The 25237-nt window shown below is 41.3% G+C and overlaps 2 protein-coding genes across 2 annotated transcripts in view; one reads left to right on the top strand and one right to left on the bottom strand.

Annotated features, from left to right (window-relative positions):
• Window positions 1-25237, top strand: part of LOC144679867 (RNA-binding protein 12-like) — a 215431-nt gene that overhangs the window by 77716 nt on the left and 112478 nt on the right. The gene's annotated exons all lie outside the window — the stretch shown is intronic.
• cibar1 (CBY1 interacting BAR domain containing 1) overlaps window positions 1-25237 on the bottom strand; it is a 78931-nt gene that overhangs the window by 43338 nt on the left and 10356 nt on the right. The window contains exons 3-5 of the mRNA XM_078540751.1: window positions 18139-18207; window positions 10403-10504; window positions 705-710 (exon numbers count right to left, since the gene is read on the bottom strand). Coding sequence (XP_078396877.1) covers window positions 705-710; window positions 10403-10504; window positions 18139-18207 — 177 coding nt within the window. The remainder of the gene's footprint in view (window positions 1-704; window positions 711-10402; window positions 10505-18138; window positions 18208-25237) is intronic.

Below are 25237 nucleotides of genomic sequence, written 5' to 3'. Positions count from 1 at the left end.
TTACCAGCAGACATATAATTTAAACTTGTAGGTACTCAGATAGCATTAAGATTTAAGTGCTGGATCGTTTGGAAGGGGTCAGAAGATATATTCAAAATAAACTCTTAAGATAGTGCAGGTAACCAAGGTCATTCAAATCGTTCCACAAAAAGTGGCTAAACAACAATCTAATCTTCACACACTTATTGACATCATAAAAATTAATCTTAGATCATAATCCACACACAAGTTCTTTTGTAGAGAGTTGCACCTCATTGAATTCGGGCTTTGGCATGATTGCTTTATTAAGACTGTAAATAATATATCAGCCCCAATTCTTGAAGCAGCAGAATCTGGCATACTCCACTGGATTCCTGACTGTATTATTTAATCTAGCCCACTACACTGTAGAGATTGCACTCGAAGATGAGTACAAAGTCTATTTTTGTAATTGAGGAGGTTTAGTGCTTGATTTACACAATGACTCCTGCTTTTGCCTGTTTAATTATCAAAGGAATGAAATGACAATACTAAGGAATATTCTTTTATAAAATGCCCGGTATAGGATTTAGATAAAAATGGACTTCATTCTTCATATGAGGATTCATATTCAAATTTTCTGGTGACTGCATAATGTTGTGATTACAGAAACTTTCAGAAGATATAATTTCCCTACATTATAATTGAAATTCCACAGGAATTGCAGTTAATATTCAGTCACAAACCTGTGTCTGTCTGATTGTCAAGGAACTCATTTTTCTCATAGTTCTTATTAACAGTACCTCAGGACATCAACATCAGAATTCTCCAAAGTTTCAGTGGAACTGGACTTGCGACCCCAACTCTCCCACACCTTCCCCCACCCCATTTTTCTGAGTCAAGATAACTTCACATGTATGACATCTTTCTGCTGGGATTCCTACTGCCAAGAGAAAAACTGCACTGCAAAGAGCACAAAATCCTGACAGTGCTGCAGCTAGGATGCCATTTTCAGGATGAAAAGATGCAGCAAGGAAACTGAAATGGACCAGAATGGAACAAAGTTTCCTTCAAGACTCCCACTTAAGGCCTTGACTTAGATCAAGGCCTTCAGCAGTTAGCTCCAGGCCTGATTTGGAGAGTGAAATTAGAGATAGGCAATAAATGCTGGCCTTGCCAAAAAAGCCCACATCCCATGAACAAATAAAAAAAATATAAGACTGTCCAAGGCAGGGTTATAATGCTGCACCTCCTCCATGAGTAAAACAACATCAACAACTTACATTTATATAGAGCCTTTAACTTAGTAAAACAAAGTAAGGCACTTTACAGGAGCATCATCAAACAAAATCTGTCATCAAGTCACATAAGGATATATTAGTAGAAATGATCAAAAGTTTAGTCACAGGAAGGTTTTGAGGGCCATCTTAGAGGAGGAAAGAGAAATAGAAAGTAGGAGAAATTTAGCAGGGGAATTGCAAATTTAGGTCTTCGACAGCTGAAGGTTACCAATGGTGCAGTGATTAAAATGAGGGATCCTCAAGAGACCAAAACTGGAGGTGCATAGTACCTCAGAGAGTTGTAGGGTTGGGGAGGTTACAGAGGTAGGAAGGAGTGAAGCCATGAAAGGAATTGAAAACAAGGATGAGAATTTTAAAATCATTGTTTGCTTAACCGGGAGCCAATGTAGGTCAGCAAGCTCAAGAGGTGATGGGTGAGCGGGAGTTAGGATATGAGCCGCCGAGTTTTGGATGAGCACATGTTTATGAAGGGTGGAAGATGGGATGCTGGCCAGGAGTGGGTGGAATAGTCAAGTGCAGAGGTAACAAAGGCATGGATGATGGTTTCATTAACTGATATGCTGAAGCAGGGTGAAGGTGTAAAAAAACTGAAAGTAGACAGTCTTAGTGATGAAGCAGATATGTCAATTAAGTAGCATGGAGGCTAGCTTGACGGAGGACAGTTTTTGCAATGTACTTAACTTGGAAATTTGAAGTGCTTTAAGGGTTGATCTCTTTCTAAAATCTAATCAAGTTTTGCATCTAGCATTTAACTTAACTTTAACGTTAATTTGTAGTTTGTCACAATGTTAACAGAAAGCAAGCTACCTGCTCATGGTAGCTGCAGTTAGATGACAAGTTAGAACTGGTTACCTGTTAGCAGGGGCTGACTCAGAGCTTTGAAATTATTGCTAGTATTAATACAGGAGACTTTTGCTAATGCATAAAGTAACATGGAAGCCAGCTCAATGGAATGCAGCTTCTACAGCGTACTTAACTTAGGAATTTGATGAACAAGGGATGTTGTTGCTGTGAGGGAAGAGGTGTTATTCTGGTGTTTTAAAAAACAAGGAGCAGTGCGAGAGAAAGAGAAAGATAGCACGGCCCAAGAATTGAGATCCAGAGTATTAATTAGGTAAGCAGGTAGGTGATTGGTTAATAAAGCCTCCTGCAATAAAGAGATCAACCAATAAGGGCCAACCAGCAAAGCCCTTATCCTGTAAAATGAAACTAAAAATCTGCAGCCACATCTGCTCTGAGTGTCTGCACCTCAAGGAACTCAGATTTGATGAGAATAACAGAACAAATAACAGAATGGTTACAGCACAGGCGGAGGCCACTCAGCCAGTGTGTCAGTCTGGCTCTCCAGATGATCAATTCACCTAGTGCCACTCCCACGCCTTCTCCCTGTAGTTCTGCACGTTCTTCCTTTTTAGACAATAATCTAATTCCCTCTTGAATGCCTCAATTGAACCTGCCAACACCACAATCTAGGCAGTGCATTCCAGATCCTAATCACTTGCCTTCATGTCACCATTGCTTCTTTCTCCATTATCTTAAATATATGCCCTTATGTTCTCGATCCTTCCAACAATGGGAACAGTTTTTCCCTATCTGTCCAGACCCCTCATTATTTTGAATACGTCTATCAAATCTCCTATCAACCTTCTCTTTAAGAAGAAAGTCCCAACTTCTCTACTCTAACTATGTAACAAAGGTCCTTATCCCTGGAACCATTCTTCTGAATCTTTTCTGCACCCTCTTTCATGCCTTCACACTCTTCCCAATGTCTGGCACCCAGAACTGGATGCAATACTCCAGCTAAGGCTGAACATGTGTTGTATATGTAACTTCCTTCTCAGCTTGTCCTGCTGCCTTCAATGATTTATGCACATATATACCCAACTCCCTCTGCTCCTGCACCCCGTTTAGAATTGGACCCTTTATTTTATAGGCTTCCTATGAGGAGATTGTGCACTCTGAAGGAACATCATCACATAGCAATTCCATAGCACCCTGCTAAGCTGACCACAGGACAGTGTAGACCTTTTATTTGTGCCATGGACATTACTCTAAGACAGGATCTGAAACAAAACATTCCTAAAACCTGATAAGGGGAGTATCTCATGACCCACATGTAAACCAACTGTCTTGAGTAAAGGTGAAACAGGTTATCCTAGCAAGCGAAGAGCCACAGGGTGACTTCAAGGGCTTCCACGGAAATAGGAGGAAATACCTATGGGATGTGGGCTTCGCTGGCTGGGTCAGCATTTATTGCTCATCCCTAGTTGCCCTTGAGAAGATGGTAATGAGCTGCCTTCTTTAACCACTGCAGTCCATGTGGTGCAAGTCAGGGTGGTGAGTGACTTGGAGGGGAACTTCCAGGTGGTGGTGTTGCCATCTATCTGCTGCCCTTGTCTTTCTAGATGGTAGTGACCGTGGGTTTGTAAGGTTCTATCGAAGAAGCCTTGTTGAATTCCTGCAGTGCCTCTTGTAGATGACACACACTGCTGCTACTCTACATCGGTGGTGGGAGTGAATGTTTGTGGATGTGGTGCCAATCAAGCAGTCTGCTTTGTCCTGCACGGTGTCAAGCTTCTTGAGTGTTCTGGGAGCTGCACTCATCCAGGCAAGCGGGGAGTATTCCATCACACTCCTGACTTGAGCCTTGTAGATGGTGGCCATACTTTGGGGACAGGAGGTGAGTTACTCGTCGCACAATTCCTAGACGCTGACCTACTCTTGTAGCCAAAGAATTTATATGGCTAGTCCAGTTCAGTTTCTGATCAATGGTAACCTCCAGGATGTTGACAGTGGGGATTCAGTGATGGTAATGCCATTGAGCATCAAGGGGCGATGGTTGGATTCTGTCTTGTAGGAGATGGTCATTGCCTGGCACTTGTGTGGTGCGAATGTTACTTGCCACTTGTTAGCCCAAGCCTGGATATTGTCCAGCTCTTGCTGCATTTGGACATGGACTGCTTCAGTATCTGAGATGTGAATGGTGCTGAACATTGTGCAATCATTAGTGAACATCCTCACTTCTGGCCTTATGATGGAAGGAAGGTCATTGATGAAGCAACTGAAGATGGGCTGAGGACACTACCCTGAGGAACACCTGCAGTGATGTCCTGGAGCTGAGATGACTGACCTCCAACAACCACAACCATCTTCCTTTGTGCTAGGTATGACTCCAACCAGCGAAGAACTTTCCCCCTGATTCCCATTGACTCCAATTTTGCTCGGGCTCCTTGATTCCACACTCGGTCAAATGCTGCCTTGATGTCAAGGGCAGTCACTCTCACCTCACCTCTGGAGTTCGCTCTTTTGTCTATCTTTGAACCAAGGCTGTAATGAGGTCAGGAACTGAGTGGCCCTGGCGGAACCCAAACTGGGTGTCAGTGAGCAGGTTATTGCTAAGCAAGTGCCGCTTGATAGCACTGTTGATGACCCTTTCCATTACTTTACAGATGATCGAGAGTAGACTGATGGGGTGATAATTAGTCGGGTTGGATTTGTCCTGCCTTTTGTGTACAGGACATACCTGGGCTATTTTCCACATTGCTAGGTAGATGCCAGCTGTACTGGAACAGCCTGGCTAGGGGCACGGCAAGCTCTGGAGCACAAGTATTCAGTACTAATGCCGGAATATTGTCAGGGCCCATTGCCTTTGCAGTATGCAGTGCCTTCAGCCATTTCTTGATATCACGTGAAGTAAATCGAATTGGCTGAAGACCGGTATCTGTGATGCTGGGGATCTCTGGTTGAGGCCGAGATGAATCATCCACTCGGCACTTCTGGCTGAAGATTGCAGCAAATGCTTCAGCCTTATCTTTTGCATTGATGTGCTGTCATTGCAGATGGGGATATTTGTGGCGCCTCCTCATCCAATAAGTTGTTTAATTGTCCACCACCATTCATGACTGAATGTGGCAGGACTGCAGAGCTTAGATCTGATCCATTGGCTGTGGAATCGCTTAGCCCAGTCTATTACTTGACACTTATGCAATTTGGTATGCAAGTAGTCCTGTGTTATAGCTGCACCAGGTTGACACCTCATTTTTAGGTGTGCCTGGTGTTGTTCCTGGCATGCCCTCCTGAACTCTTCATTGAACCAGAATTGATCCCCTGAATTGATGGGACGGTGGAGTGGGAGATATGATGGGCCATGAGGTTACAGATTGTATTCAAGTACAGTTCTGCTGCTGCTGATGGCCCACAGAACCTCTTGGATGCCCAGTATTGAGTTGCTAGATTATCTTGATAGATAGAATATCTATGCTAGATAGATATCCATGCTAGAGAGAATATCTATCCCATTTAGCACGAGGGTAGTGGCACCCAACACAATGGAGGGTATCCCCAATGTGAAGGGAGGACGTCGTCTCCACAGGACTGTGTGTGGTCACTCCCACCGATACTGTCATGGACAGATGCATCTGTGGAAGGCAGGTTGGTGAGGACGAGGTCAAGTATGTTTTTCCCTCTTGTTGGTTCCCTCACCATCTGCTGCAGACCCAGTCTAGCAGCTATATAATTTAGGACTCGGCCAGCTCGGTCAGTAGTGGTGCTACCGAGCCACTCTTGGTGATGGAATATCTGTCTCTTGATAAGTAGATAATTGAATAAGTGATTGACATAAGATCACATAAATAATATGGGCTCTAAGAGGGGGAAAAAAATCACATTGGACAGAAAAGAGTTTCTTGAGGTAGACCAATGTTGACTTCGACCTAACACCTTCATTGGCTCAAGAAGACTTCAGGCAGGAAAGAGCTTTTTTTAAGTGATCCAGGCTGGCTACAGCCTGGCACTCTGGCTAGCTCAAGAAGAGACTGCCACCTCTAGCTACAGACATCAGCTTCATCGTCTGTTCATCTGATCCGGGGACCAATAAACCATTCTGAGGAGACGGCTGCCACCGGCATCCCTCTGTTTCCCCAAACCCTTTGTACCATCCTGGACCAGTAAACCATTCTCATCTGTTATTGGTCATATATCTTTTCTGCCTATTTAGTTCATGTATCATGACTGAACCATTGCTTCTTAATAAACTCCTTTAAAATCACCAATGACATCAAGACCCCACCCTCCCTTTTTAGGTAATCTGTGACTCCTAGACCAAAATCTTACAGTTAGTGCAACACAAAACTTACCACAATTGAGTTAAATCGTTATAGTGAGGCCAAATGTACACGAGGAGTGGTGAATACAAATAGATTTATATTCGATATGATTAATAAACAATACCAAGTTGAGGGATATAGTGCTTATATCAGCCACAAACGGTAATGGTGTGGTCTATTAATTTCTATTCACAGGAATTTTGAAATTAACTAATTTTTTATTATAACTGTTACTCTAAGAGTAGTGCTGTGCATATGACAGTACATGCTAAAGAAAAAATACAGAGGTTCCAACCATAAATCTATTGTTAGACTACCTTCAGCATGTCTCCTGTTTCTGCCCCTCTTAAATACAATATCTGAGTTGGTTTACAAAATGCTCAGGGGGTTCCTGAATTCCTTAACATTTTTAAAGTAGGACATTTTTTAAACCTACACAATGCCGATTTAAATGTTTAAAAAGTGGGGATTATTCCCTCCCTGATTTTGAAACACTTATTTCTAACTGTTAGGAGAAAAACTCTGTGCACGTGTGTATTCAGCCAGAGCTTTCTTCTTGGCACTGGGAGGAAGCACTGAGGGTGGCAAGGGCATAGAATGTAATTTGGGTGGAGGATTTCAATGTCCATCACCATGATTAGCTTGGTAGCACCGCCACAGACCGAGCTGGCTGAGTCCTAAAGGACATAGCTGCTAGACTGGGTCTGCAGCAGGTGGTGAGGGAACCAAGAGGGAAAAACATACTTGAACTCATCCTCACCAACTTGCCTGCTGCAGATGCATCTGACAGTATTGGCAGGAGTGACCACCGCACAGTGCTTGTGGAGACGAAGTCCCATCTTCATACTGAGGAAACTCTCTATTGTGTTGTGTGGCACCACCACAGTGCTAAATGGGATAGATTTCGAACAGATCTAGCAACTCAAAACTGGGCATCCATGAGATGCTGTGGGCCATCAGCAGCAGCAGAATTGTACTCAGCCACATGGCCTGGCATATCCCCTACTCTACCATTACCATCAAGCCAGGGGATCAACCCTGGTACAATGAAGAGTGCAGGAGGGCATGCCAGGAACAGAACCAGGCATACCTAAAAATGAGGCGCCAACCTGGTGAAGCTACAACACAGGACTACATGCGTGCCAAATTGCATAAGCAGCAAGTGATAGACAGAACTAAGCGATTCCACAACCAACGGATGAAATCTAGACTCTGCAGTCCTGCCACATCAAGTCGTGAATGGTGGTGGGCAATTAAACAACTCACTGGAGAAGGAAGCTCCACAAATATCCCATCCTCTATGATGAAGAAGCCCAGCACATCAGTGCAAAAGATAAGGCTTAAGCATTCACAACAATCTTCAGCCAGTAGTGTCGAGCGAATGATCCATTTCGGCCTCCTCCGGAGGTCCCCAGCATCACAGATGCCAGTCTTCAGCTAATTTGATTCACTCCATGTGATACCAAGAAACGGCTGAATGCCTTGGATAGTCTAAAGGCCATGGGCTCTGACAATATTCCAGCAGTAGTACTGAAAACCTGTGCTCCAGAACTTGCCATGCCCCTAGCCATGCTATTCCAGTACAGCTACAGCACTGGCATCTACCCGAAAATGCGGATAATTGTCCATATATGTTCTATACACAAAGCAGGGCAGATCCAACCTGGCCAATTACCGCCCCATCATCCTACTCTTGATCATAAGTAAAGTGATGGAAGGGGTCATCAGCAGTGCTATCAAGTGACACATGCTTAGCAATAACCTGCTCACTGGCGCTCAGTTTGGTTCCGCCAGGGTCACTAAGCTTCTGACCTCATTACAGCTTTGGTTCAAACGTGGACAAAAAGCTGAACTCCAGAGGTGAAGTGAGAGAGACTGCCCTTGACATCAATGCAGCATTTGACCAAGTGTGGCATCAAGGAGCCCTAGCAAAACTGGAGTCAATGGGAATCAGGGGGAAAACTCTCTGCTGGTTGAAGTAATACCTAGCACAAAGGAAGATGGTTGTGGTTGTTGGAGGTCAATCATTTCAGTTCCAGGGCATTACTGCAGGAGTTCCTCAAGGTAGTGTTCTAGGCCCAAACATCTTCAGCTGCTTCATCAATGACCTTCCTTCCATCATTAGATCAGAAATGGGGACGCTGACAATTAGACATTGTCCTCCTCAGACACTGAAGTAGTCCATGTCCAAATGCAGCAAGAGCTGGACAATATCCAGGCTTAAGTTGATAAGTGGCAAGTAACATTCACGTTACACAATGCCAGGCATTGACCATCACCAAGACAGAATCTAACCATCGCCCCATGACATTCAATGGCATTACCATCGCTGAATCCCACACCATCAACAACCTTCCAAGCCCACAACCACTACCTTCTAGAAGGACAAGGGCAGTAGACACATGGGAACATCACCACCTGGAAATTCCCTTCCAAGCCACTCACCATCCTGACTTGGAAATATATCGCCGTTCCTTCACTGTTGCTGGGTCAAAATCCTGGAACTCCCTCCTTAACAGCACCGTGGGTGTGCCTACACCACAGGAACTGCAGCAGTTCAAGAAGACAACTCACCGCCACCTTTTCATGGACAATTAGGGATGGGCAATGAATGCTGGCCTGGCTAGTGACACCCACATCCTGTAAATAAATAAAAGAAAACACAGCTGCAGAAGCTAAGCAAATGTAAACAGGGTTTTAAATGGCTGAAATCCAAACTGCAGTGATCTATGTCAATCTAGTAGCTGCAGTGTAAATGTGCCTTTAGTCATCACTAAGCCCTGGAAGAGGACAGTTTTCAAAGAATAAGATCAATGCAACTACAGTGGCTTTTAAAACCACAAAAAGCTACTCTTCTCATTGACAAAAATGGTTAAAGCCATTAGTGACATAATGAATGTGTGTATCAAAATATTGCCTACTCTTAATCCTGATGCTTCTGTGAATTTAAAATACTTAATTGGAGGAGGACCAATGTCACTGGGTTGAGAACAGGCCTGTCCTAATTGACCTGGAATTAAAAGATTGGAAGGCAAATTTGTACAGGAAATTGGGCAAGGAGCTTTATAAATAGAGGCAAAGATTACAAAAGGAAATTATGAAGAACCTTTACGTAATACTGGTTAGGCCTTAGGTGGTGTATTTTTTCCTCAGTCCAATGGGCAACATGCTTTTGGAAGGATTAAAAGCTTTAGAGAGAATGCAGGAAAGATTCATGAGATTGGTTCCCAGGATGAGGGCCATCTGTTAAGTGGTTAGGTTGGAGAAGCTGGGTTTGTTGTTCTTAAAGGAAAGGTTGGAGAAGCTGGGTTTGTTGTTCTTAAAGGAAAGGTTGACAGGTTTGATAGTGGTGTTCAAAATCATCAGGTGTCTAGACAGAGTAGATAGAGACAAATGGTCCCATTAGCAAAAGGGTCGGGAACCAGACGACACAGACTTAAGATGATTGGCAAAAAAAAGGTGACACGAGGAAAAGCATTTTCATGCAGCAAGTGGTTAGATTTGGAATGCACTGCCTGAGATGGTGGTGCAGACTGATTCTGTCATTGTTTTCTAAAGGAATCTGGAAGTGCCCCTGAAGAGAAAAAAAATGCAGGACTACATGGAAAGGGCAGAGAAGTTAGACTAGTTAAATTGCTCTTGCAGAGAGCTGGCATGCACTTGATGGGCTCTGTGCTGTAACTATTCTATGAATAAATATTGTAGTAGCTTTAGCCTCAAATTTTAAAAAAAATTTGATTTAGGAAGTGGATTGAACACCAAATATGAGATCCTACACAGGTTTAATGTGAAATTTTCAAAATCAACTTTATTGCTAGACCAACATCTTATAATTCTGATAGAGCAAAATGTACCTCTGTTCATAGAGGAAAAGGCCACTCACAGGATCTACTGAGGAAAGATAAAATTTTGCTTTAAAGGCTCAAATAATAAAAGTTCCTGAATATATCTAACAGGCTACAAACATCCTGCTCATCACCTATCGTGTGACAGTGCTCTGTACAGAACACATACATACAATACGTAAATTAAGGATACAACAATTTGTCGGTCAGAAGGATTCCTCTGACGCATTCTCTCCACATGGGCAATTTGCCTTGATTCACGTTTTATAGCACCAGAAGCAACCTTGAGGTCTTCCTGTGAAAAAGATTTTAAAATATTAAATAAGCTGACCATAGCAGGAGATTAGGTAACACAAATATGAATTTTGAGAAGTTATATCTACTACCAAACCATTTGCTTGCATGTAAATACCAGGTTCAAAATTAAAGTTGCTTTGTATACCTACAGTTTCTAAACAAAGATAATACTCTCATTTTTTTCTTTTCTTTTACACATTGTTGGCCCCAGAGGTCAGACTGTGAACAGCCTGTACAAACAGCCACCTGTATTACAAAAACATCTGACAATAACTTGCATTTATATGCACCCTTAACAGAGAACAGCATCCAGAGGCACTTCATGGAGATGCAAAGGAATTGGACACGGAGCCAAATGAGATATTTGAGCCAAAAGCTTGTTCAAATCTTTAAGAAGGGTCTTAAAGGAAGGGAATCAGTTTTAGCAAGGAAATTCCAGATTGTAAGGTATATGCAGCTAAAGACAAAGTTGTTAATGATGGGGCAAAGGTGGACAGGGGAGAGGGATACAACATCTAAGCTGCTACTTGCACCTGTCTAGCATGCATCCTCCGATCTTTTTCCAAATCTGCATTTAGAAAGATGTCATAAAAATACTTATGGCTGAGCACAAATAAGGACACAAATATTGATAAAAGATGCTGTAGAGTTTTCAGTGGTTGTTAGGAAGGTTCCAAGAAACTTCCCTGATTTTCTTTGTTGAACAAGCCTAAAATGATGCTGAGAACTGCTAAGATATATAGCTCTAATTGTAAAATACATAATTTGAAGGGAGTAGCCCTCTCTTGAAAGGCCTACTTGATACAGGCACTATTCGGGCCTTTCTGGGTCACATTATGAGAAATAATTTTTTTTGTCCTTTATATGAACTTGTTTAGCAGGATCGCACCTTTCAACATGCTTCCACATTGGATTGTAGGCATCAGATATCATTGTCTTATAATATGCAAGCTAAGTACCCGGGCGGTTCCAATCACATGGTCACATTCATTAATAACGTTTTTTGCTCAAACCTAAGCAATCGTGCCAGATCAAATGTTCCCACATCTAATAGTATATTGAAAATGTTGAAAGATATGGTTAACTATCTAATATCAGGGCTCCATCTAGCAGCAGAATCAAGTAATGCAAAAATGTAATTAACATGAGCATAAGTAGTACAAAGGATGAAAACTACTGAGGCCAAGGCTGTTCATTCCTCAGTCTTAAACAAGGAGAAAATAGAAAACTAAAATTATTCGTACAATCCATGAAATCATAATGCAAAGCTAAAGTTAAATTGATCCATGAAGTGAACATGATTCAATAGCTGACGATTTGCAAGATTTCAAATGAGAATGCTGCTGCAGTATTTGACCAGCCCACATAAACCATTTTTGAAGTTTTTCAAATCAATTGCTCCCTTTGATAGTTTAGCATTTAACCACCTGCATTTTCCACTTGTGTTTGGTCATCAGCGTTTGCTGACAACATGCACGGATATAGTGCCTTTAACACAGTAAAATGTCCCAGGAACGTTATCAAATAAAATTTTACACCAAGCCATAGAGGAGAGTCTGGGGAAGATGACAAAAGCTTAGTCAAAGAGGTAGGTTTTGAGGAGTTTTTTGAAGGAGGAAAGAGAGGTAGAGACACAGAGAGGTTTAAGTTGGGAATTCCAAAGTTTAGCGCCTTGGCAGGGGAAAGCACAGCCACCAATGATGCAGCGATTAACACTGGGGGTGTACAAGAGTTCAGAAATGGAGAAACACATAACATTACACATTAATTGCCCACTTGAGGGCCCCAGTTGGCAGCAGGGCAGGAAGACCATCCATGGGCCTTCCCGCCACAGACTTAATCAAGGTGAAGGTGGCACGGTCCCCATCTACCGCCCTCCCACATGATTAAATGCCCTCTGCCAAACTTACCACAGGGAAGGACATTAAATTCCACCCATAATATTGTTAAGTAGGCATTTCTAGGATTTTAAGCCAACGACAATGATGGAACAGTAACATATTTCTAAGTCAACGTGGTGTGCACTTGCAGGTGTAAGTGTTCCCATGTGCCATGCCCATCAGTGTGGCAGGGGTCATGGGTTTAAGAGATGTTGTTGAAGAAGCCTTGGCGAGATGCGCAGTGCAGCCATGATGCACCGATATTGGAGGAGGTGCTGATCAAACAGGCTGCTGTGTCCTGGATAATACTGAGTTTCTTGAGTGTTCTTGAAGCTGCACTGATCCAGGCAAACGGAGAGTATTACATCACATTCGTGACTTGTGCCTTGAAGATGGTAGAAAGCCTTTGGGGAGTCAGGAAATGAGCCACTCAGCAGAGAATGCCCAATCTCTGACCTATTCTTGCAGCCGCATTATATGGCTGATCCAGTTAATTTTCTGGTCAATTGTAACCCCATGATTATGATAGTGGGGGGTTCTGCGATGGTAATGTAATTGAATGTCAAAGTGGTGGGGGAGGGGATGATGTCTAAATTTCCTCTTGGGGAGGTGGTCATTGCCTGGCACTTATGTGATGCAATTGTTACATGCCACTTTTCAGCCCAAGCCTGAATGTTGCCCAGTTCTTGCTGCATGCAAGCAGAGGCTACTTCAGTATCTCAAAAGTTATGAATAAGATTGAATATTGTGCAATCATCAGCAACCATTCCACTTCTGACCTTATGATGGTGGGATGGTCAGTCATGAAGCAGTTGAAGATGGTTGGGCCTAGGACACTACTCCAAGGAACTCCTACAGTGATATCCTGAGGTTGACGTGATTGGCCTCCAACAATCATAACCATCTTCCTTTAAACTAGCTATGCCTCCAGCCAGTGGAGAATTTTTCCCCGAATTCCAATGACTTCGTTTTTACTAGAACTCCTGATGTCATGGGCAGTTACTGTCAACTCACCTCTTGAATTCAGTTCTTTTGCCCACGTTTAAACCAATGAGATCTGGAGCTGAGTAATCCTAGCAGAACTCAAATTAAACACTGGTGAACAGGTTACTGCTGAGTAAAAGCTGCTTGATAACATTGTCAATGACACCTTCCATCAATTTGCTGTTGACTGAAGTAGACTGATGGGATGGTAATTGGCTGTATTGGATTTGTCCTGCGTTTTATGGAAAGGACATATCTGGGTAATTTTCCAGTGTCAGGTAGGTGCCAGTGTTGTAGCTGTTGTAGCTAAGGATGTAGCTAACTCTGGGGCACAAGTCTTCAGTACTATAGCTGGGATGCTGTCAGACTCCATAGCCATTGCTGCAGAGCCCCGCTCTGAAGAAGGCATTCAGACTCGAAGCGTCAACTCTGTTTCTCTCTCCACAGATGCTGTCAGACCTGCTGAGTTTTTCCAGCATTTTCTGTTTTTGTTTCAATATGCACAGTGTTTTCCTTTTATCACCACCCTATCCATTCCCTCCACTGCTGGTGTGCAGTAGCAGCAGTATGTACCATCTACAAGATGCGCGCGCTGCAGCGACTCACAAAGGCTCCGTAGACACCATCTTCCAAACCTTGAACCTCCACTGCACAGAACGACAAAGGCAGTCGAAGGATTGGAATACCATCACCTGCAGGTTCTTCTCCAAGCCGCACACCACCCTGACTTGGATCTATATCGCCATTCTTTCGCTGTTGCTAGACCAAAACACTGGAACTTCCTTCGTAACAACACTATGGGTGTACTTACGCCACATGGACGACAGAGGTTCGAAATGCTGCTCACCACCACCTTCTGAAGGGCAATTAGGAGTGGGCAACAAATGCTGCCCTTGCTAGTGACACTCATCTCATGAACAAATAAAAAAAGATTCACAACATTTATTAATGACTTAGATAACACAATTGGGAACCATACATCCAATGGTACAAAGACTGGTGGTATAGTTAGTGGTGTAAATGGGAGCATAAAATTACAAAGCAGCATTGATTTCTAAGAAAGTGGGCAAACTGTGGCAAATGGATGCCCATTACAGGTGAAGTGTGAGGTCAAAAAAGAAGAGGTCCTTTCATCTTCTAAATGTTGAAAAGCTAAATTAATGAAGGTCCAAAGAGATTTAGGAGTCAATGTAAAGAGATTTCTAAAATGTAGTCATTAGGTACAATAAATAATCAAAAGGTTAATGGAATGCTAGCCTTAATAACTAGAGATCTACAACACAAAAGGAATATAATTGTGCTGCACCTATACAGAGTTCTGTTTAGATCACATATGAAATACTATGTTCAGATCTGGGCACTGCACCTTTTTAAGGATATGTTGGCCTTGGAAGGAGTGAAGTGCAGATTCATCAAAGGTTAAGTTACAAAAGAGATTACACAAACTAAATTTGTATTCACTGAACTGTAGAAGGATTAGCTTGAGGATTTTAAAAGGAATTGACAGGTTGAAAGAGAGAAACTTTTTCTGCTGGGCAACTCCAGGACAACAGGGCACAACCTTAAAATCAAAGCTATGCCATTCACGAGTGACGTTAGGAAACACATTCTCATGTAAAGGGTGGTAGAATTGTGGAACTCTCACCACACAAAAAACAGACGTTAGCTCAATTAATAATTCTAAATCTTAGATTAATAAATTTTTTCAAGCTATGAGTATTAACAAATATGGAGCCACGGCCATGATCTCCTTAAATGGCAGAACAGGCCTGAAGTTGAATGGCCATATGCAAAGTCACATTAATTTTTAGCAAGACAAAAGTGCAGGCGCAAATACTGGACTCAAAACATTAGATGGAAAGAAATAACTTGCATTTGTAAAATCCACATGTTTGCAATGTATAGCTTTAAGCATCACCACTTTTGCCTGAATGCGTATACCCCTCTAAGAATAAATCATGTGCCTTCAATTGCTCTTTAGGCTTTCCTGTACTTATGTTGGGTTTCCTTTAATGTAAATTAAGAAATGCTGAGTATACTTACAGCTCAAATTACAGTAAACTCAGTTTAAATTCTAATACACATCTTGCTCACTTTCAGTAGATACTTGTACATAAATGTCATGGTTAGAGCTATTTCAAATTAGACAACAATCCTGGGACTGTCAGCTTTTGATAATTTTCTAGCAGCTTATCAATCTTGTAGAAAACAAGAACATAAAAAAAATAGCAGTAGGCATAGAACATTTGGCCCTTCAAACCTGCTCTGCCATTCACTAAGATTATGGTTAGTCTTTTACCCCAGCTTCACCTTCCCACATGATCCCCATTTCTCTTTTATAAAAGTAAAATACTGTGGATGCTGGAAATCTGAAACAAAAACAGAAAATGGTGGAAAAACTCAGATTTAGTAGCAGCTGTGGAGAGAAAAACACAGTTAACGTTTCGAGTCCGTATGACCCTTCAGTGCTCTGAAGGAGGGTCATACGGACTCGAAATGGTAACTCTGTTTCTCTCTCCACAGATGCTGCTAGACCTGCTGAGTTTTTCCACCATTTTCTGTTTTTGCCTCATATCTCTTAATTCCCTTAGTACCCAAAAATCTATCAATCTTTATCTTGAATATTACCTAAAATTAAGCATCCACAGCTCTGTGGGACAGAGAATTCCAAAGGTTCACACCCCTTTTGAGTGAAGAAATTTCTCATCTTAGTCTTAAAGGGTCGACACCTTTTTCTGAAATTGTGACCCCATGTTCTAGATTCTCCAGCCAGGGGAAACATTTTCTCAGCATCTACCCTGTCAAGCCCCCTAAGAATTTTTTATGTTTCAATTAGATCATCTCTCATTCTTCTAAACTCCAGGGAATATAGGCCTATGTAAGGAGACCAAAACGGCACGTGGTGTTCCAGGTGTGACCTCAACAATGTCCTATATAATTGTAGTAAGACTACTTTATTCATATTCCAATCCCTTTGTAACAAAAGTTAACATACATTTCATTTGCTCGAGGTACCTGCATGTTAGCTGTCTGTGATTCATGTACCCAGGTCCCTCTGAATGCAAACATTTCCTAGTTTCTCACCATTCAAACATATTCTGCTCTTTTCCTACCAAAATGGATAACTTCACATCTTGCCCCATTATATTACGTCTGCCCAATCATCCAACCTCTTTATATCCCTCTGCAGTTTTGTAGCATCCTCCTCACCGCATACTTTTCCACCTTTGTATCATCAGAAAACTTGGATATGTTACACTCAGTGTCCTCATCCAAGTCATCAATATAGCCAAAGCGATGATCCTACCAACCTGAAAATGTCCAGTTTGTTCCGTTTTCTGTCCACAAACCAATCCTCAATCCGAGCCAATATGTTACCCCCAATCCCATGAGTCCTAATTTTGTATAATAACCTCCTGTGAAGCACCTTGCTGAAAGTTTTTTTTGAAATTTACATACACTGGTTTCCTCTTATCTATCTCAGTTACATCCTTAAAAAACTACAACAGATTTATCAAACACTCTTTCCCTTTCAGGATTCTGTGTTGACTCTGCTTAATCACATTATGATTTTCTAAGTGCCCTATTATCACTTCCCTAATAATAGATTCTAGTATTTTGTCCACTACTGAAGTTAGGTTAATTGGCCTATAGTTCCTTGTTTTCTCTCTTCCTCCCTTCAAAAATAGCAGGATTATGTTTGCTACCTTCCAATCCTTGGGAATGGTTTCAGGATCTAAGAAGTTCTGAAAGATCAAAACCAATGCATCCACTATCCCTGCAGCTACCTCTTTTAAAACCATTTTAGAAACTTCCTTTAAAAATAAGATTGGTTGTTCCGTCCAATGAAGGTCAGACGGTTCTCCAAAGATCAAAGACGTTCTGAAGATTGGACCAAAGTAATTTGTAGCCCCTGTGCTAAATGAAATGAAAATATCTTTTAAAAATCAGTACAAACTGAAGTGAATTTCAATGATGCGTATCTATTTTAGTTCCTAAATTCCATTTTCAAAATGTGAGGTGCATTAGGACTCAGCATTACAGTGACAACATGTTAGTAATTGCATATTAAGGCAAATTTACCATGGTAATTGCAAAAAAAAATGTTGAATGAGTTTTTACTTTATTAAAAAAATGGAAGATGATTCTCTGGCAGTACTAGTCATCACTATTTTTGAATCATTTTATTTGTGGAATCGTGTAAGAATCCACTTCAAATAGCCAAAAGTTCTCTGCAAATCTTCAGCAAATGCTGAATCCTCTTATTTGTGATCTGAGATGCAGTGACCTTCAACAGATACGATGAAAGGGATTCCACTATATTTTATCCATATTTTATAGAAAAGAGTATGGGGTAGAAGTTGTTTAATCATGTTTCTGAAAGTATCAAACTTTATATTGAAAGGACATTTCTTGAGACATGTCAAGGAGCCACAAAGCAATCTATCATTGTTGATTAATAATAATAAAAAAAATGCCCTTGAAGTCAGATAAGAATCTAGTTTAATCCATTCAAATGACTAAATCGACAAGTTAGACAGATCGTTTCCAAGGAAGGGACTTACAAAGAATGAAATTGAACACGATTGCTTACAGAAAATGTCATTAGACCTTGTTATCCTCTAACACAAGCACTTTTGTATTCTATATTCAAAAAATCAACTTTAAAATATACTTTCATTCTTATGTAATCATCTTTCATAACCATAATGTTAAAATGAACTCTGACAGTTCCTGCTACAGTGGTCACTGTGCATGCACAACCTACCTTTTTCAGCTTGGCAATTGAACCATACTTCTTCATAGGTTCAACAACTTTAGCTTCTAGCCTTTCAACCTACACAACAAAATAGTAAATTGTAAACTATTAAGAATGGTAAATGAAATGGTGGTCATCAGAGGTATTTGACAACTTTGAGGGAATTTCACAGATAAAAGCTCAATGACTAGGAAAGTAATTCACAGAATGTTATTTTTTCAAGAAGCTATTGTAGAATTGTAGACAGCCATTATATCTCTTTATTTTAACCCCTAAAATCACATTAGTTTGGGCACTGCATCTCCAGCAACACAACAAAATAATCATTCAATTTCTGTTACACATCCTAGATATTCACTTGATTGAGTTAACCATGCCCACAAGTCAACAAAGGTGAGTCTGTTCGAGACCAATAATCATTCTTAAATTTACACCGTCAGCCCAGCAAAGCAAATAAAAATGCATTTAAGAAAAGTTAGTGGAACTGATGGTTCATTTTCTGTACCTAGGTATTTCTTTTGAACATATTTTAACATTTACCACTTTTCCGGCCAACATGTAAAGCTCATTACCTCAGTGTAACATGTTTGATTTCTAACTTTGATGTAATCTGATTGGTTTGCTTAATTAGTATGTAAATAAAATTATATATAGATGAAAACAAATTGGCATTTGAACTGACCATTCCCACTGACAACCACATAAGGAAATGGATGTGCACCCAGGGTCCTCTTGGCTAGGTCAACTTTGAGGGTTCACTGCACTATCGATAGGTGAATCTAGAATTTTAATAGGCATTTTCATACATTACAGGAGTGCAATTAATGACAAATACAATATTTCCCTGCCATCAGCAGTACTCATAATACAAATGACCAGAGCTGGCAATGGCGAGCCAGCTTTTTGTAGGTGCACCTGATATGCAGTCATATGACACCCATGTTGGTCTTCCTAAACATATCAAACTGATATAGTACATCAGCATGGCTTACACTGAGATGCAAAGTGGCTTTATGATACAAGCACACAGATACATGCACGCAGCTCAGAGTTCATTTTTGTCTCAACATGTGCATCCGTCACCTACCACACCCCTCACCCCCCAAAACCTACATCTTATTCTAGAATGGAGCAATTCCAAGATAGTGAACTTACACGTGGAATCTTTTACATCTGTCTACCCATGAGGGCAGATGGGGTCTCGGTTCATTGCCTCATCTGGAAGCTGGCACCTTCAAAAGTGCAGTACTCCCATAGTAATGTATTGGAGTGATGGTCTGGATTTTGTGCTCAAGTCTCTGCAGTGGGACTTAAAATTCACAACCTGAGTCAGAGACAAATGTTCTACCAACAGAGCCACAACTGGAAAAAGCAGTAGGAGGAGTACTGAAAAGATAAATCAAGATAAGGAGAACACGGGACTAAATGTTTAATACGAGTCATATGGTCAACAGGGAAGATAGCTTCACTTGTCAGAACAGATCAAAATTTGGGGCAGTGAGTATAACATACCCACAAATAATTCCAAAAGGGAATTCTGTAGAATTATTTTTATCAAAGAGTCAAGAGAATGTGGAACTCACTACCAAAGGAAGTAATTGAAACAATTAGCATAGATGCTTTTAATGGGAAGCTAGATAAACATGTGTAGGAGAAAAGGTTAGATGAAGAGAGGTGGGAAGAGGATCAAGTGAAGGATAAAGACCGCATAAATTAGTTGGGCCAAATCTGCTGTTCATGTGCAGTAAATTCCATGGCTGTATCTTTAATCTATTTATTTATTTAAATCATTTCTGGATATAAGCATGTAAATTATGACTATTTCAATTCTTGGCATTATTTTCTTCAAAGATAAAATATCAAGTTATTCAGTAACAAATCTTTTTAGAAGGTCCTCCAAGTCAATAGTATCCGGGTTAAGAATGGAACATAAACTTTTTTTTGCACCTAGCTCCTCTAGGTTAGGAGGATATGCATAGGTATGCTGGTGGACAATGTTCTCCAAATATTGGCCCAAAGTCACGGAACAACAAAATGGTTACAACACAGGAGGCCATTCAGCCCTTTATGTCTTTACTGGCTCGCCAAAGGAGTAATTCACCTAATGCCACTCCCACACTTTCTCCACGTCGCCCTGCACACCCTTCCTTTTCAGATAATCTAATTCCCTCTTGAATGCCTGATTGAACCTACCTTCACCACACTCTAGGAAGTGCATTCCAGATCCTAACCACTTACATACAAATATCCATACATACATACAAATTAGGAGCAGAAGTAAACCACTTGGCTCTTCGAGCCTGCTTCATCACTCAATAAAATCCAGGCTGATCTGATTGCAGCCTCAACTCTGCATTCCTGCCTACCCCCGATAACATTTCACTCCCTTGCTTATCAAGAATCTATCCAGCTCTGCCTTAAGAATATTCAAAGACTCTACTTCCACGGCCTTTTGAGGAAGAGAGTTCCAAAGACTCACTGTTCTCAGAAAAAAATTCTCATCTCTGTCCTAATTGGATGACCCCTTCTTTTTAAACAGTGGCCCCTAGTACTAGATTCTCCCACAAGAGGAAATATCCTCTCCCCATCAACCCTGTCAAGACCCCTCAGGATTTATATGTTTCAATCAAGTCACCTCTTACCCTTCTAAACTCCAGCAGATACAAGTCCAGCCTGTCCAATTTTTACGCATAATACAGCCCGCCAATTCCAGGTATTTTAGTAAATCTTCTCTGAAATGCTTCCAACACATTTACATCCTTCCTTAAATAAGGAGACTAATACTCTACAGTGAGATGTGGTCTCACCAGTACCCTGTGTAACTGAAGCATAAACTCCCAACTTTTGTATTCAATTCCCCTTGCAATAAATGATTACATTCTATTAGCTTTCCTAATTACTTGCTGTACCTGCATACTAGCCTTTGTGATTCATGCACTAGGGCCCCTGGATCCTTCTACATCTCAGAGCTCTGCAATTCTCACCATTTAGATATGCTTCATTTTAATTCTTCCTGCCAAAATGGACAATTTCACACTTCCCCACATTATACTCCATTTGCCAGGTCTTTGCCCACTCACTTAACCTATCTATATCCCTTTGTAGCCTCCTAATGTTCTCTCCACATCTTACTATCATACCTACCTTTGTGTCATCAGCAAATTTAACAAACATACCTTCAGTCCCTTCATCCAAGTCATTTATATAAATTGTGAAAAGTTAAGACCCCACACTGATCCCTGTGGCACACCACTTGTTACGTCCTGCCAAGCAGAAAAAGACCAGTTTATGCCTACTCTCTGTTTCCTGTTAGCTAGCCAATCTTCTATCCATGCCAATATGTTACCTCCTACACCATGAGCTTTTATATTTTGCAGTAGGGGATCAATAAGGAGACAGGCAACTACATAGAAATGAGATGGAGACTGAGTGAGTAGCGAATTGGGTTTACGTGGTAAGTTCTGGCAAGTCCTTTGCAGGTTTTATCTATAGATTAAGAATCAGGATCTGACATAGTATTAACCTTCAAGTTAGTTAGGCTAGTTTGGAGTGGCAGTTATCAGTCAATCACATGAAAGCAGTTGGTTCATAGAAAAATTACGGTGCAGAAAGAGGCCATTCAGCCCATAATGTCTGCGCTGGCCAAAAAGAGAAAAAAACACTAGCCACTCATTTTAATCCCACTTTCCAGCATCTGGTCCATAGCCTTGCAGGTTACAGCACTTCAGATGCAGATCCAGGTATCTTTTAAATGAGTTGAGACTTTCGGCCTCAACCACCAATTTAAGGCGGTGAATTCCAGATGCCCACCATCCTCTGGGTGAAAAAGTTTTTCTTCATGTCCCCTTCTACCAATCACATTAAATCTATGCCCCCTGGTAATTGACCCCTCAGCTCAGGGAAACAAGTCTTTCCTGTCAACCGTATCTTGGCCTCTCAAATTTTGTACACCTCAATTAGGTCACCCCTTATCCTCCTCTGTTCTAAGGAAAACAACCCTAGCCTATTCAATCTCTCCTCATAGCTGCAATTTTCAAGCCCTGGCAACACGCTTGTAAATCTCCTCTGCACTCTCTCCAAAGCAATTATGTCCTTCCTGTAATGTGGTGATCAGAACTGTACACAAAATTCCAGCTGAGGCCTAATCAGCATTTTATACAGTTCCATCATTACATCCCTGCTTTTGTATTCAATACCTCGCCCAATAAAGGAAAGCATTTCATATGCTTTCTTGACCACCTTGCCCACCTGTCCTGCTACCTTCAAGGACCTGTGGACATGCACTCCAAGGTCTCTCACTTCTTCAACCCCTCTCAATAACTTCCCATTTATTGAGTATTCCCTTGCTTTGTTTGCCCTGCCCAAATACCAGTTCTGGGGCAGCCGGGACCTGTATGAGAAGGATGGGTTACACCTTAACAGGATTGGGACTAATGTCCTCGTGGGAGGTTGCTAGTGCTGTTGGGGAGGGTTTAAACTAAATTGGCAGAGGGATGGGAACTTGAGGGAAAATTCAGAGTGGCGAGGAGAAAAACTGCCAGGAGAAGAGGAGAAATGCTAACTGATGAGGATATATCAGGAATAATATCAAGGTAAATAGAGTACTTGGAGCATTTGATAGAATTAGAGTAGGCAATAGTGAGTCATTAGAATGGGTCAGAGTAAGGGGGAAAGTAAAAAAGCCTAAATCAGGGTTAATGTGCATGTATGTGAGTGTACGGAGTGTGGTTAATAAGACTGGTGAACTATAGGCACAGGTTGACAAATGGAACAATTATATTATTGCTATAACAGAGACCTGATTCAAAGACAAGCAGGACTGGGCGCTAAATATTCCTGGGTACAAGGTGTTTTGGAGAGACAGGGAAGGAAGAAAAGGGGTGGGGGGAGGGCAGGGGGTAGTGGCGAGTGGCAGTATTGATTAAAGATGGCATTACAGTACTAGAGAAAGAGGATGTTCCAGAGGGGTCAAGGACGGAATCTCTCTGGCTAGAAGTAAGGAATGAAAAAGGTGCAATAACATTGATCGGTGTAGTGTATAGGTCACCAACTAGTGGAAAGGATGTAGAGAAACAAACCTGCAAAGAAATTTCAGAGAGGTGCAAGAATTATAGAATAATTATAATGGGGGACTTTATCCAAATATCGACAGGGATAGGAATAGATCAAAGGGACAAGAGGAGCAAGAGTTCCTGCAATGTATTCAAGATAATTTTCTACAGCCGAATGTTTCCGGTCCAACGAGAGGGAAGGCACTGTTACACCTGGTCCTAGGTAATGAGTTGGCCCAAGTGGATCAAATACCAGTGGGAGAGCCTCTAGAGGATACTGACCATTGTATCATAAGGTTCAGGTTAATCATGGAAAAGGGCAGGGATCAATCCAGAGCAGGGATAATTAACTAGGGGAAAGCCAACTTCGATGGGATGAGAATGCATCTGAGTCATGTGAGTCGGAATCAAATGTTGGTACAAAAGAATGTGGCTGAACAATGGGCTACCTTCAAAAAAAAAGTATTGCAGGCAATGTCAAGGTATATTCCCTTGAAGGGAAAGGTGGGACAAATAAACCCAGAGCGCCCTGGATGATGAGAGAGGTGAAGATGAAAAGGAAGAAGTGCGCATATGACAGATGTCAGGTAGAAAATACAATGGAGATCAGACTGACTTTAGAACAACCAGTGGGGAAGTGAAAAAACTATTAAGAAAAGCAAGGAGAGAGAGAGCATGAAAGAAGACTGGCAGCTAATATAAAAGGGAATCCCAAGGTGGTCTTTAAGCATGTAAATAATAAAACGGCAGTAAAAGGAGGAGTAGAGCTGATTAGGGATAAAAAAGGGGACTTACACATGGATGTAGGAGAAATAGTGGAGGTATTAAATGAGTACTTTGCATCTGTCTTTAGAAAGGAAAAAAATACTACCCAGGCCGAGGTGAGAGAGGAAGCAACTGGTACACTAGAAAAATTTACAATTGAGAAGGAGGGGGTTTTAGAAAGGCTATCTTTACTTAAAATCGATAGGGACCAGGACCGGATGAGATGCATCCGAGGGAAGTGAGGGTGAAAATTGCAGAGGCACTAATGTAATATTGCAAATGTTACACCCTTGTTCAAAAAGGGGTGCAAGAATAAAGCTGATAACTACAGACCAGTCAGTTTGACTTCAGAGGCACGGAAACTTCTGGAAACCATAGTTCAGGGCAAAATCAATAGTCACTTAGACGAGTGCAGGATAATTAAGGAAAGCAAACATGGATTCATTAAGGGAAAACCATGTTTAACTAAAATGGGGTTTTTTTGAGGAGGTAACAGAGGGTTGATAAGGGCAATGCTGTTGATGTGGTGTATATGGATTTTCAAACGGCATTTGAAACCATGCCACACAGCAGAATTGAGAGCAAAGTTCTAGCTCATGGAATAAAGAAGAGAATAGGCACTTGGATAAGAAATTGGCTGAGTGTCAGGAAACAAAGATTAGCAGTTAATGGATGTTTTTCAGCTTGGAGGAAGGTCTGTACTGGAGTTTCCCCAGGGGTCAATGTTGGGAGCCTTGCTCTTCCTGCTATATTATTAATGATCTAGATTGTGGTGTTCAGGGCATGATTTCAAAATTTGCAGATGATACAAAAATTGGAAACATTATCAACTGAGATGAGGATAGTCTTGAACTTCAAAAGGACATAGACATTTTGGATTGGGCAGACAAGTGGCAGATCAAGTTCAATGCAGAGAAATATGAAGTGATTCATTTTGACAGGAAGAATATGGAGATACAGTATAAAATAAAGGGAGAAACTCTAAAGGGGGTGCCTAAACAAAGGGACTTCAGTGTATATATACATAAGTCATTGAAGATGGCAGGGCATGTTGAGAGAGCAGTTAATAAAGCATATAGTATCTTAGGCTTTATTAATAGGGGCATTGAATACAAGAGTAAGGAGGTCACGTTGAACTTGTATAAGACACTAGTTGGGCTTCATCTGGAGTGCTGCATCCAGTTCTGGGCACCATATTGAGGAAGGCTGTGAAGGAATTGGAGAGAGTACAGAGGAAATTCACAAGAATGATTCCAGGGATGAAGAACTGTAGCTATGAGGATAGATTGGAG

The sequence above is a fragment of the Cetorhinus maximus genome, chromosome 4, assembly GCF_964194155.1.
Source record: "Cetorhinus maximus chromosome 4, sCetMax3.hap1.1, whole genome shotgun sequence".
Classification (NCBI taxonomy): Eukaryota; Metazoa; Chordata; class Chondrichthyes; order Lamniformes; family Cetorhinidae; genus Cetorhinus; species Cetorhinus maximus.
This window is presented reverse-complemented; position numbering and strand designations above follow the sequence as displayed.